Here is a 14,925-nt window from a genome sequence, read left to right as displayed (position 1 = left end):
ATTTAAAAACTTAAATGTAAAGATTTGAAGAGTTAGATTCTTCTGCCCCATCAAAAAAAAAGCAGTTCCACATGCAAAATTCTATATCCATATTTTCCTCAGCACAGGGAAAAGACCAACCAATTTACACATCAGTATTTTCTGTTATTATTTTATGTCATTAATTAATAGGCAGTAACACACATGCTGTTTGCAACATAAGAAACAATTAATAAACACTTGAAAACTATGTAATCTGTAATCTAAAATGATAATTATATTGATGATCTCAGGTTTAGAAGTGTTCTTACATGCTGTTCAACCAGATACCACAGCTCTTTAACACTCATCTTCTCCCTTAGAAGTCATGAAGAGCACCCCTGCTTTCTCAGTGTTCAAACTAAAACAGGGGAAGTGTGACATTTTAGGGACTTTTGCTTGAAATTTGAGAAGTGCGGTTAAAACTGTTAACATGAGAATGTCAGATACTGGTTGTGCTTATTGGCTTAAGTTTCTTTTTAATGTTAGCAGATCTGACTTGACTAAGTGATGTTTAATTATTTCAAGGCTAAATGTAGGCTAAATGTTATGTCTAATTTTCATTAAAAATCCCAAAGCTGAATTATTCTAACATTTAGTGGAACTTCTTGAATATAAGCCAAACAGCATAATCAATAACTTTTGATGGGACACATCTGGTTGTGACGCATACCATTTGTGTGAAGTTCAAGGGTACATATAGTATTCCTCTCCCTTTTATTTTCTAACTGTCTTTGGCCAAGTGGGGGATTTTTCTTCAGGGTCACATGACATGGCGCAGATCTATGACTGTGTAGCTACCAAAATACAGGAGCACACTTGCATTTTCAGTCGTGTGTTTCTGCAGTCCAATTTATGCTGTGAAAAATTAAGAAATAATTAAACCAAGAAAATTTATATGATTTCCTTTAATACTTAACCTTTACAAATGCCAGATTTGTGAAAATCTAAAGCAGAAGCTGTTTCCCTAGATTAAGGGCATTTAGATCCATCAGTATGTACTTCTTGTCAGGTAGCCCCAGAGCAATTAGTGTTAATATATTGTAAAGATATTGACTTTTTGACAAAGACAAGGGCAGCTTTATGACTCAGCTCACTTAGACTGACATTCAAGGAGACTGAAAAGAGTAACATTTATCAGAGCTGTCATCATTAGGCTGGGCCAAAGGCAATCCTTTTAACTGGAAACTATCACATAAAATAATCTATTAACTTACACCCAGCAGAGCACATTACAGCAAGATTTGGAGGAGAACCATTTCCCAACAATCAGTTAAATCAAACTTTGCAAGATTAGCCAATAATAAATGAGTTCTAGCTAAACCAGTAAATATAGTCTTTGAAACAATGCTTTTTTCTTTTCCTCTACATCAAATCAGCCTATTACTGAAATCCACTTATTAAAAAAGCTTACAGGAGCAAAGAAAAAAATGTGTCCTGTAGTTTTCTGACTTCAATGGGGGCAAGAAATCTTTCATAACCAGAGCCAGAGGCATAGTAAAAGCTGAACTACTCCTACAACTCCTTTCTGAGGTGATTCCACTTTGTTATGACAAAAACAATTATATAAAGGTTCACTGTCCTGGCAAATGCTAGTGTATCTCAGCTTTGTATGTGTGATAATTTTATTTCATTTTATTAAGCTGTATTTGCATAAGTGGAAAATATTTTCCCCCAGAATTTCTGTATGGAATTCTTTTAGTTTGTCCCAAAAGTCTCAGTCTGCACTATGTCAAGAAATGTCACTCTGGATAATGTAGGAGCCAGCAAGGGGAGATGTTGTGTTGGACCTTGTAGTTACAAACAGGGAAGGTGAAGGTTGGGGACAGCCTTGGTTGCAGTGACGATGAGATGGTGGAGTTCAGGATCCTGAAAAGAGGGAACAAGGCAAAAGGCAGGATCACAACCACTGACTTCAGGAGAGCACACTTTGGCGTCTTCAGGCATCAGCTTGAAAGAATCCCATGGGAAACAGCCCTGAAGAGAAGAGAGGTCCAGGACCTGGTTGCTTTTCAAGAATCACCTTTTCCACGCTCAAAAATGGTCCATCTCCACATGCAGGAAATCAAGCAAAAGCAGGAGGAGCTCTTGACAAAACGCAGACATAAAAAGGAGGCACACGTGAGGTGGAATGAGGGACAAGTAAACTGGGAGGAATAGAGAGACACTGTCTGAGGTGTAATGATGGGGTTAAGAAAGCCAAAGCCCACTTGGAGTTGAATCTAGCAAGAGATGTGAAGCGCAACATGAAGGGCTTCTACAGGTCTATCAGCAGCAGCAGATGAGGGAAAATGTAGGCCCGGTGCTGAATGAGGCCGGCAGGAGATCCAGTGGCAAAGGACATGGAAGAGGCAGAGGTACTGAATGGCTTTTCCACCTCAGTCTTTACTGGAAAAAGTGGCTTTTTGGGATCTCAGGCTCCTTAAACCCATGGGAAAGACTGGAGGAAGGAAGATTTACCTTCAGTGGAGGAAGATCAGGTTAGGGAACATTTAAACAAACTGGACATACACAAGTTTATGGGGCACAGTGGTATGTGCCCACAAGCAACTGTATGTGCTGAAGAAGCTAGCTGATGTCATTGTAAGGCCACCCTTGATAATCTCTGAAATGTCGTTGTGATTGGGGGAGAGTTTTGAGGACTGGAAGAAAGCAAATGTCACTACTATCTTAAAAAGAGATCCAAAGAACTATAGGCTGGTCAGCCTAGCCTCACCTCAATCCCTGGGAAGTTGACAGAGCAAATAATTCTGGAAGACATTTCCAAACATTAAAGACAAGAATGTGATTTGAATTAGTCAGGATGGATTAACAAAGAGGAAATCATGCCTGCCTAACCTGACAGCCTTCTACAAAGTGATGACTGGCTTGGTGGGCAAGGGGAGAGCAGTGGGTATTGTTGATCCTGATTTTTAGCAAGGCTTTCAACACTGTCTCCTGTAACGTTCACTGATTAAGTACAACCTAGATAAATGGACAGTGAAACTGAAAACTGGCTGAACTGCCAGGCTCAGAGGGTTGTGATCAGTGCCAGGAAGTCCAGCTGGAGGCCCATCAAAGTCCTGCTGGAAGCCTGTTTCTAGTAATGTACGCTAAGGGTTCATATTGGGTCCAATACTATTTAACATCTTGATTAATTATCTGAACAATAGGACAGAGTGCTCCCTTGGCAAGTGTGCAAGCAATGCAAATTTGGGAGGAGTGGCTGATGTGCCAAAGGATCATGCTGCCATTTAGAGGGACCTCCACAGGCTGGAGAAACAGACTGACAGGAAACTCATGAAGTTCAACAAAAGCAAATGCAAAGTCCTGCACCTGGAGAGGAATAACGCCATGTACCAGTACAGGTTTGTGAGCTGACTGGCTGGAAAGCAGTTGTGGAAGAGGCTCCAGGAGGTTGTGGTGGACACCAAGTTGACTACAGTGAGCAATGTGTCTTTGCAGCAACAAAGACTGACAGCCTCCTAGGTGGCATCACCAACACATGAAGGAACGTGTTTATTTTCCTCTATTTAGCACTGGTGATGCCACACATGGAGTGCTGAGTCCACCCCTGGGGTCCCCAGTACAAGAAAGAAATGGACATACTGGAGCAAGTCCAGCAAATTGCTACAAGATTAATAAGGGATTATAGCATTTGTCATGTGAGGAGAGGCTGAGCGAGCTGAGATTGTTTAGCTCAGAAGAGAGATGGCTTTTTCCCGCTGTCATCTCTGGGCAGTTGGGGGAAGTGCATGAAGCCCTGTCTTCTACAAGACTCATCAAGCAGATGCCATACAGATGAGGTATTGCTCGTGAAGCAATTTGAATGAACAGAGCCATACCTTCTTTCCTGGTGATCAGATCTATGATCTAAGTCTAGCTTATGAAAATGCTTCTTGGCAGGGCTTCTTTAGTTACCACATCAGCAGCTGTGGAATGATGAAATATCTGTATAGATGTTTAGACTTCAGTCCATCCACTGCTTCTATACCAAGAAGTTGTTTGCCTCCTGTGATTGATAAGGCTTTTTGTAAGATAATAATGAAATGGACCATTGAAGACTAGGTGAGGGAATGCAAAACAGAACTGTGAGAACTCCTGTCCACTGCTGCTTCTTCATCATCCCAAGCGAACCAATGAGCTTGATCATGAAAGAGGATCCAACTTTTTTTTTAATAATTAGTATGAAAGCAATAAGCGGTCATCACACATACCTCTTGATCCTAGGGTCTTGGGTATCTGTGGTTTCACTTTTCCTTTACAGCTCTTGGCCTTTCTGACTGGTAGTTTAGCTTTCACAACATTGGTTTCCATTTCTTCCAAAATGTTGATGAAAACTTGTCCATTGAAGAAACAATGAAAAGCTTTCCTGTAAAGGAAAATAAAAAAAAGCTAAATTAAACAAAAAAGTGCAGAACTACATTTGAGCAGAGCTCAGCTATTTGTGAAAGGACATGGAGAACTCTTTGCAGATATGTACATGGTGCTGTGGACACAGTGTGGTGCAAAAGCCTTTTGTATTATGTTGAGGGAAAGAGAATGACAGGACCAAAATCCTAGCTGAAAGTTTGTGCCGGTCTGTGGAAGAGAGGTGCTGATGACATTCGTGGTAGAGAATGTAGAACATGCTTTAAGTTCCTTGACTTATGGTCAGAAATTGGGCTCTAGCGACATAGGGGCAGTGTGACTGAGAAGACAGTGGTGCTGTCATGGCTGGTGGGACAAAGTTGTTGCAGTTCTAGCTCTGCTGTACATTGGACCTCACCACCTATGCTACATTTTACTTCCCTTCCTCACCTGTCTTTCCTATACCTGCAGATGAGTTCTGAAGGGATGTCTGATACTGCACAAGTGTACTTTCTGCTCCTTCTACTTGCACTTCCTAGTCCAAGACTATAAGCTTCTGTTTTGGGAAAAAAAAAAAAAAAAGAAAAAAAGAAAAAAATTTTCCTCCTTTGCTGCCAAACCCTCTTTCAAAAGAATCCCTGCTGCTATCCCTGGTGCTTGTTTGCCAGTCTTTCAGCTGTGCATGCTTGTGTCTTTGAGTAGCTGGTTTCATTCACCTGTACTGGCACCTCTAAACCAAGAAAATTGAATGGGCTGTTGTTCCCTCCCCAGCATGCCCAGGAAGAAAAAGAATAAAAGGGAAAATATCTCTTCTGCCTGTTGACATCAGAAATGATGGATGAGGAAGAAGCAAAGTGGGGTCTGCAAAATAGACTTGCTAATCTGGGAACTTAAGTGTCTGAGTTCTGGCATTTCTTGAAGATCCCTGTAATGCAAAACCCCCCCTCTGGGAAACTCAACTCCTAGAGACCTCCTCCTTCAGTACAACTTGTCCATTTGTCTTCATTTCCTCCTAGTCCTCAGAAGAGGCAAATTACCCTCAAATGAAGAAGAGTCCCAGAATCATCTCTAGAGAGTGTGATGTGTGTGACTAGGGGCAGGATCTAGTCCACTTGTTCACATAGGTCCCTTCATTGTTTTGATCCCCCAAAGGTCTAGATTTCAGTCTCACTACTCTGACTCCCCTCCCCTCCATGATACTTCCTTTCACACATGGTTTTCACCCACAATCAAAGCAAACCTGGAGTTTTCAGTAGATACAGATGTGACCAAACTCCGTGAACACACCCAGCAAATCGCATTGTGCTACTACTACAACCATCTCTGCTGTGAATCTGGCTTGAGGAAGGTTCAAGTCTCCATTGACCTTTCATTATACTGTCAAACTTTTCTGGGTATGCAACAATTTGATGGATGGAGGTGTCTTGCCATTTTATTGAAACAAATTAAAAATATAATCATGCAGCCAGAGGGATGATGAAAAAAATGCAAATGGGTAATAACTGCAACCTGTTGTCTGTATGCACTGTTGGGGGAAGAGAGATCTATGATTCTGTGCTGTCCTGGTTTTGGCTGGGATAGAGTTAATTTTCTTTTTAGTAGCTGGTATAGTGTTATGTCTTGGATTCAGCATAAGAATGTTGATAAAACAGTGATGTTTTCAGTTGTTGCTAAGCAGTGTTTATACGAAGTCAAGGATTTTTCAGCTTCTCATGCCCAGCCAGAAGGAAGGCTGGAGGGGCACAAGAAGTTGGGTGGGCACACAGCCAGGACACCTGACCCCAACTGTCCAACGGGGTATTCCATACCATGGGACGTCATGCCCAGTATATAAACTGGGGGAAGTTGGCCAGAGGGGATTGCTGCTCAGGAACTAACTGGGCATCGGTCGGTGAGTGGTGAGCAATTGCATTGTGCATCACTTGTTTCGTATATTCCAATTTTTTTATTAGTATTGTCATTTTATTATTGTTATTAATATCATTATTAGTTTCTTCCTTTCTGTTCTATTAAACTGTTCTTATCTCAACCCACGAGTTTTACCCTTTTCCTTCTGATTCTCTCTCCCATCCCACTGGGTAGGAGGGAGTGAGTGAGCAGCTGCATGGTGCTTAGTTGTTGGCTGGGGTTAAACCATGACAGTGCCCATTCAGTTTATAAATTTTACAGTGAGTAGTTACAGAAAAGATGAACAGAGGGAGAGAGATAATTCAAGATGTAGGGACTGAAGATTTGCAGTTTCCACTCCTAGCTGACTTCAGTAAATGCAAACCAAAATTTTGTTTTTATTAATCTGTCCTCAGAGATTTTACATTGCCAGCCACCCTGTGGCCCACTTCATGGTGACTCTATTTTTGTGCACACTCTTATATACCCCTTAGATACTCTGTGCCACCATCATAAGGCCTCTACGGAAAGTGACCGATCCAGGTTTGAACCATTTCAAAATTAGAAAGAAAGTGGATTCAGATGAGTTACTGCACCGAGGAATGCTTTAGCTACTGGGCTGCTATGTAAAAGTTGATGACTGCACCATGACTACCACACTACCATTATGTTCTTGAATAAAACTTAAGTGTGACTTCTCACTGTGGGTGTATGGACAACCTCAGCTTTCCTAATGAATTACACCCTTGGGCAGATTTGGATTTGGGGCCATTTAATCTGTAGAACTCAAATGGCCTCAAGCAACATACCGGTGGCCATATACCAAGATGACACATGGCTTTTGACCCTGTTTAAAAGAGCTCTGGACAGAAGATAGAGCGCCTATAATATTTCAGATACCTCAGTGAGTTAAATGATGTACATGGATTGTTTTCTTGCGTGTGTACAACAGTCCAGGTTCCAATTTTGTGTAATCTTGTATCTTCCCTTAAGTGCTCTGTAAAATTAATGAATTAAGACCTAGAACTTATTTATGAGATAGGTGAGAAATATTACATATAGATTACTGTTGATTAAGAGAAGACATTGTGAGACTGCTCATGTTTACAGACATCAGTCACTGGCACAATCAGGACTACTACTGAGCATACTCATTCTGATTGATGACTCACTGGATACCATTCCACTGTCAGTTTTATATCTACTTTTTATATATATATACAATTTTATATATATACACAGTTTATTTTCTCTGTGATTGTACATTGTGCTTTTCCTTCAAAAGGGAATTTTATTGAAAGATTACAATATATTCAAAATCACAAATGGTGTTTGTTTCATGGTTAGAAATGAAGTATTTATCATCCCTTACTTTATCTACATTTGTCTCTTTTTCTGCATTAGGTCTCAGAAGTTGTTGAAAGGTTTCCTGCAGCCTGAAATGACAGAGCGCCTCATATAAAGAACACCACTATTTTACATCTAAGGAATATTGCTTAATAGATATTAATCTGAAGAAATATATTGTACGGTAAAGCTTTTGACAGACTGCTGACCTTCTGAACACCCAGAAAGTATTTAATTTTTGTCTGATCAGCAGCACCTAATGTCACTGCACATGCTACAATGGAAACACTAAGACAAATACAAAGTTTTGGCATCTGTGTTACCTGTACGTATCCTATAGCATCTGGTATGGTGTTTGCCACTCTTCTAGTTTCTTGCTGCTCATCTCTGAACATAAGAGCTCGTCCACTTGTTTCTAATTCACCTTTCCTTTCTATCTGGAATGCTCCTACAGAACTTTGTACTGAAAGGACTGGAGTGCAGCTGGACATGAGATTTTTTTCTCTCATTGGAAGCACACTGAAGACATCCATTGGGCAAAACATCACTCTTTTCTATCCAGACAGGCTTGGCTACTATCCTTACAAAAACGAAGTCACAGGAGAGGCGTTCAATGGAGGACTCCCTCAACTCTCACTGCTGGAGAATCATTTAAAAAAAGCCAAAGAGGACATCCAGTTCTATATTCCTTCAGATGAACAGTTTGGATTGGCTGTCATTGACTGGGAAAACTGGAGACCTGTGTGGATAAGGAACTGGGGATCAAAAGACATTTACAGGCAGGAATCCATTGAACTTGTTCAGCAGAGAGACCTCAGTCTGTCAGAAGCCGAAGCCAGAACTATAGCTAAAATGGAATTTGAAGCTGCAGCAAAATCAATTATGTTGGAATCTTTAAAGCTGGGCATAGAAATGAAGCCAAATCGTCTGTGGGGATATTACCTTTATCCAGACTGTTATAACTATGATTACAAACAAAACCCACATAATTATACAGGAACCTGTTTAGATATTGAAATAGAAAGAAATAATGAGCTTAATTGGTTGTGGGAGAAAAGCACAGCACTTTATCCATCTGTCTATCTAGAGACAGCCTTAAGATCTTCCAGAAATGCCCAGCTCTTTGTTCGCAACAGAGTTCAAGAAGCCATTAGAATTTCATATGTCTCTAATTCTACCCATCCCCTTCCAGTTTTTGTATATACACGTCCAGTATTCACAGATGTGTATGAGGAATATCTCTCCCAGGTGAGTGGAGCTAGACCTTAAATATTTCAAATTTAGGTGGAAAGAAATTACCAGGTGACACCTATCTAGCAAATACGCTAACTTGTATCAGGAAAAAAGTGTGTAGATTTTGTATAAAGAATTAAATTAATCCATCAAAGAAATTTGATCAAATGGAACACTGAGGTCTATTTTTCAAACCTTCCTCATGATATTTATCAAATCGTGTTTTATTCTCTGAGTCTTCTTCACATGTAGCAAAATATTACAAAGCTAGAAAGTGTATTTAGTACATTAAGTCAGAGAAAAGAAATCTAAGTAACATCTTCCAAAGAGAATTAGTAAAACTGGGCTGGCCTAATGTCTGCTTTTTAGGTTATAAGAAAAAACAATAAAAGGAAGTCTTTCTTCTCCTTAAAAAAGGGTTTAAAAGCTAGTGAGAAAATTACATCCTTAGTTGTACTCTAGTAGCTTTCTAAATGGTATTTCAGTATCTCATGGGTTAGTCAAGGTTGGGCTCTGATTAAGGTCTGATCATCTTCTTCCAGTTCGGGCTACACTTTTCCCTTCACATTTTTATATACACCCACCCTATGAGATATACCACCAATCTGGGGAATCTCCTCCTGGTCATCCTGGCCATGAGGAAGGGGAAGTTAGAGGTTGTGGTCCTAGTGACTGCATTGTGTCTGGTGTCCTCTCCCATTCTGGATAGAGCATCACCAGGCATTGCTCCCAGCTCCGTGGATACCTTCAGGGAGCAAGGGGTGCTATCAGGGTCTCTGCTGGGTTCCTAGTTAATAATTTATACCCTGTAATGCTGACATTTTTCCTTTTCATGTGTTCTGCCCGGCAGTAAGTTGGTTTTCCCTTGTTCTTTTTCTACCTGTAGTCCTCCTCTCTGATCCCAGATGGGCTTTAAGATTTTGTTAGGGCTGGGCTAATAGCTGACCCTAAAAGGAGAACTGAACAAAAACAAATTTCCCAAATCAGTCTCTGTAAAAGGCCAGAGCCATTTTCTGAAGAAAAGAGATTCCTGTTGGTGAAAACTCTTTCTCTTGCTACTTTTCTGCTTTAGTGCTTTCTGGTAACTGTAATTAAGTTAAAAAATAAAAAAAGAAAAAAAAAGCTGTGCTTTCCAGCCTCTGCTTCAGGCAGCATTACTGAAACCAGTTACAACCAACTCTGAGCAGCCAGGAGGCAATGCAGCAAAATAAAACTTAAAATGGTTGGAGGGGTGTATGTCATATGCCTAACCACTGGCTCAGTTTTACAGCCTTGTTTTTCTTAGCAGATGACATATATCAATTGGATATAGTTGGCAACATTTTCTGGCATCACCTGCGCAACCCAACCCCAGAAGAAAATAGTGTGAGAGCAGAATGTTTGCATTGTGTATAATTGCTTGCTGTCTTCAAAGTAGTTATTTTGGATATATAATTTAACTATATGCACTATACCTTTTGCCCTAATGTTATAGCTTGCTTACATTAGTATGATTCTTTGCACATTTCCCCTCAGGATGACCTGGTAAATACCATTGGAGAATCTGCTGCACTGGGTGCTTCTGGAATTGTGATCTGGGGTGATATGAATTTAACACAAAATAAGGTATGCCAGATTTATTATTATATGATATTTTTAAAGAGCAATAAAGTGAAGAGGATATAAAGCATTATGATTACTTACATCATATCTTCTACTTTTAAAATTATGACTCCATATTGCCAGCAGTCTTCTCTAGTCAAAACACAAGCATGTTTGAGGTTTATGGAGATTTTCATTGACTACACAGAATGAATTCAATGTTTCAAAGTATCAGTGTTTGCTCTGAGTAACTGGACAAGCTACCATGATAACTGTAGGCAGGTTAGCACTTGTTTAGTTATTTTGGGGAAAGAATTCCTGTGTCTTTATTACATTCCAGTCATGAGGTACAGAAAATTACTTGTGCATGCCCAGAATAATTTTTAAAAGATCCTTCTGCTTTTTAAAGTGGTGCACTTAGCAATAATATTTAAAGCACTAGGAGGAGTCAGTCTGTGAAATTTCAGCTCTAGCCTGTTCTGTGTGTTCTAAGTAGTACTTCGATTAATTTCATTGTAAGAAAGATCTGAGTCAGAAGAGGTAAAAAAATCCAGTTTGTTTTAGGAAGGTCAAATACATAGTTTGAGAAACACTGTTACGAGGATGGTCAAATAAATCTTTTGAACTAGCTCATTCATGCACGGGCAAGCTAGGTACAACAAACTACTGTATGGGAAGACTCTTCTTAAGTCTTCTAAGAGCAAAGAACTGAAACTCTTCAGCACTGCTGAGCCTTCTGTCACAGAAAGCATGGCCAAATAAATCTCCACAGCTCTGTAAAGGTCAAATTCCCAAAAGCATCCCACTTGGACTTTTTTGTATGTGTCTGCCTTTGAGAATGGATATCAATTGCACCTGATGCTTTTTTGCCCATTACCCCAATACCAGAACACAGATGAGCAACAACTTTTATTGCTTCAATTTTGAGATTTCTGTGAGCAAATAGAACTTTCCACAGCCCAGTCAGACTATGTATTTGTGCACTAATTGCACCTTTTTTTTTTTTTTTTTTTTACAGCTATCACAGTCAGTAGCCTTTCAGCAATGAACTATTACTGTGAGCCTCAATTCTGCAAGAATTGCATCAAGCAAAATTTCTAGGCAGGGTTTTTAGATATACCTAAAAGAAAAACAAAACCTACATACACCTCAGATTCAGTGAAGTTATCTCCATGGGGGTAAATATTAGCTGCATCTATATGTGGTATTAGGCAAATGCCCTAAGGAGACACAGTATCAGAAAGAAAGAGTTCCAAAAGCCTCTGGTTATTAAACTGCACCAAGCATACACAGAATATATGCCAACTTCATGATCAATTAGAATGATCAATTCTCTTAGCATACTTTCAGTTTGACCATCCTCCCAAAATGCTTTCCATTCAAAAATGCTGTGAAAGCTCCCTACTTCTGCAGCCAAGCTATTCAGGTCAGGGGAAAATTGAAAAGTCTCACAGAGATGATTTGATACAAAAATTATTTGTTCAGGCTGAAGAAGTGATTTTTTTTTTTAAAGATCCCTTCAAAGCATTCAAGACATAACAAGGAACTTAGATCCTTCATGTAACTTCTTTAAATGCATCTGATTCAAAATGCTACATGAAATATACAGATAACATGAAAGCTTAAAGTTGTCTGCTTTCAGATATAAATGCTTTTTGTAACATCTCCAGCAACTACCCAACATAAATTTGCTGTGATCCTTGAACTATATAGCAACTTCTCAGATAAATCTGCTTCCAACAACCAGTTATATAACTGTTATCTAAACCTCAGGAGAAACATTCATAGATATCCACTACAGTACTGTTATTAGAACAACAGCATTTTAATGGTTTCCATACTAAACTATGCAGATATGATGTTCTTTTTGCAGAACACCTGTAGAACTCTGGACAACTACCTTAGGAGGACTTTGACCCCATACCTCATCAATGTCACAATGGCAGCCAGAATCTGTAGCCAAGTGTTATGCCAAGACTCTGGTGCTTGCGCACGGAAAAAATGGAATTCCAGTGACTATCTTCACTTGAACCCTGACAATATTGTCATTCAAATGACAAAGGATGGAAAATACGCTCTACAAGGGCAACCAGCATTTCAGGATCTGCAAACTTTCATAGAGAATTTTGATTGCCACTGTTATGCAGGGCACAATTGTGAACCTAGAGCTGATATAAATGACATCCATTACCTCCATGCTTGCATTTCAGAAGATATTTGCATTCAGATATCCTCAAATTCACTTTCTAATACAGAAGCCTCTGAAGAAAAGATCCTGTCTAACAGAACTGTATTTTCATTTACCTCTCAGAATAAGGTGACATTATCTACACATCCTGAAATAGAAGATTTCCAATCTACCTTTGGAAATAATACACTCAATATAACAACTGCAGAATATAATACTGTCACAGCTGCCACTAGGTATGATTTAGAAGCAAATGATACTCGTACTTTCAGTAGTTCTTCATCCTGTAAGATAAAGATGTTTAATCTGTTTTGTTTAATTCTAATTTTGAGAACCTTAATGTAAATGACCCACGAAAGTGAGAATACTCTCTTCCCTGGCTGTGTTTGAAATTCTAAAGGTTTTATTTACAAAGAAAAATTGTTACTGAAAGGCATATGATCTTATCTGTATCAGGTAACCTTTTCTCTTCCATAGGTGACACTTCAGCTTGAATGTATTTCTTCAGTTTAGTTCTATAAACTGCTATTTGTGCCAAAGATACACTGGTCTGTATATACTGATTATACCATGTGAAAGGATAATCCAGAATAAGGATCATTTTTTTACAGTTTATATTTTTAACAGTTATATTTGAAAAAAAAAAAAAAATTGTTGATAATGCTGTTTTGTATACTTCAAGTTAAGCCAGTTAAATACATCTCAACTTGGATTTTATCGAGTCTCAGCAGTCAACAGGTTTGATGCTCTATGCAGGAATGAATTTCATTCCATATGAAAATTATATCTTAAAAATATTTGGCTTAACTTTAGATCTATGGGACTTTGCAGCATAAAATACATCTGATTAATGTAATGTTTCTCCACGTTTCACAATATCTACAGGGACACTGTGGTTTTTCTTTTAAATAAATATATTGATAACTATTCAAAAGGTTCTAACTTTGATGTAAATGTTGACTTCAAATATTACAGCTTCATTATTTAAAATTTGAGCTGTAGTGGTTTATCCTTCTTTTTTTCTTCTCTTCTTCTCCCAAGCCCTCCTCCTGATTTCATATGTCCCCTCCCTTGGCTTTCAGATGTTTTGTCTGGCCAATACTCACAACTCATCCGATCTGCCTCTGCACTCCCTACTGGCACTGGTCACCAGTCCTAGTTTCCCCATCCAGCCAGCCCTAGCAGCTGGATAGGGCTGTCCATGCCATTTGGACAAAAGCCTGTGAGTGTGGAACTTTCTCTATGTCTGACTATTTCCTGAGCAGTCTCTTTGGTGGAAACCAGTTTGTTGCTTAGGAAAACCCAGCAGTGGACGCTGCAAGGTAAGTGACACTGGGGACCTGGGACTCTCTTCACTTCCAGTGTCCATGATCCCCAATGTGAGGACCACCTTTTTGATCTAGTGTGCTGACAGAACTGTACTACTATTTGCTTAATATTATTCCATTGCCAAAAGCAGTGTGAAAGTAGCAGAGACACCTCAGAAGAAAACTACTCCCTGTATGATATCAGGAGTCTAGTTATGATTTACGTATAGTCACTTTAAGCATTTGGAAGCAATTAACTGCAGTTTATTTGATAAAATAACCTTTACAAATTATTATGTCAGATGCTTAATAGATGGCTGGACTTCTGATGGGTGAAGAGTGGCTGGTGGCATGGGTACATCAAAAAGTCTCCCTAGAGCTATGCATGATCTGCATAAATAAATCACCACCTCCCACAGATACAACCTGCCTCACTAATGGAAATACCTGGGATTTCAATATAGTAGCCCTTGATTTACAGAAAGTTCAATGCCTTAATCTACCAGAAAACATGTATTATATCTATTGCCTTTGAATTTTCAGGTTGTTAGTCATAACAGATGTGCAGAAAAATAGATGAAGCCTTTAGACTTAACATGGAGAAATAATGTTTTGTGGCTTTTGGCCAACAAGTTGTCAGGAGGAAGTGACAATTTTCTCACCACAGCTACGGTGTTGAGTCCACAAGTCAAAGCTATTTCTGCAATCAATGTTCCAAGTAGAATCATGAATAAAAAATATCTATGTAGCAGACTATCTGGCACAAAAGAAGCCAGCTGGTTTTGATCACCTCTGTAAAAACATGGGTTTTTTCACTGCGGCTTTGATATTAGTTATTTGATCTTGGGTAAACAAAAGCCATGCTATCAAAATTCCTGTATCTAAGGTCCTTCCCTTTCACAGTGCAGTTGTGGTAACTATCAAAAGGTGTTTCTAAAAATTGGAAACATCACTGGTAATGCCTTAGCATATGTTGTATGACTTACATAAGTTTTATTTTTTCAACAGAGCGCTTTAACATGGCTAAAATTTTAC

The 14,925-nt window shown here is 39.2% G+C and overlaps 1 protein-coding gene across 1 annotated transcript; it reads left to right on the top strand.

Annotated features, from left to right (window-relative positions):
• Positions 1-7,860: 7,860 nt before the first annotated feature.
• On the top strand, positions 7,861-12,928 carry SPAM1 (sperm adhesion molecule 1). The gene is made up of 3 exons (XM_049813613.1): positions 7,861-8,829; positions 10,330-10,419; positions 12,269-12,928. Exons 1-3 carry the CDS (start codon positions 7,861-7,863, stop codon positions 12,926-12,928), a joined length of 1,719 nt encoding a protein of 572 aa, XP_049669570.1.
• Positions 12,929-14,925: the final 1,997 nt, after the last annotated feature.

The sequence above is a fragment of the Accipiter gentilis genome, chromosome 11 (genome assembly GCF_929443795.1).
Source record: "Accipiter gentilis chromosome 11, bAccGen1.1, whole genome shotgun sequence".
NCBI classification, from domain to species: domain Eukaryota; kingdom Metazoa; phylum Chordata; class Aves; order Accipitriformes; family Accipitridae; genus Astur; species Astur gentilis.
This window is presented reverse-complemented; position numbering and strand designations above follow the sequence as displayed.

Excerpts from the sequence above, each read along its gene's own strand:
- SPAM1 (XM_049813613.1), top strand. The coding sequence starts at position 7,861 with ATGGAAACACTAAGACAAATACAAAGTTTTGGCATCTGTGTTACCTGT. Across the intron at positions 8,830-10,329 it reads ATGAGGAATATCTCTCCCAG|GATGACCTGGTAAATACCAT; the intron begins GTGAGTGGAGCT and ends ATTTCCCCTCAG. Across the intron at positions 10,420-12,268 it reads TGAATTTAACACAAAATAAG|AACACCTGTAGAACTCTGGA; the intron begins GTATGCCAGATT and ends TTCTTTTTGCAG.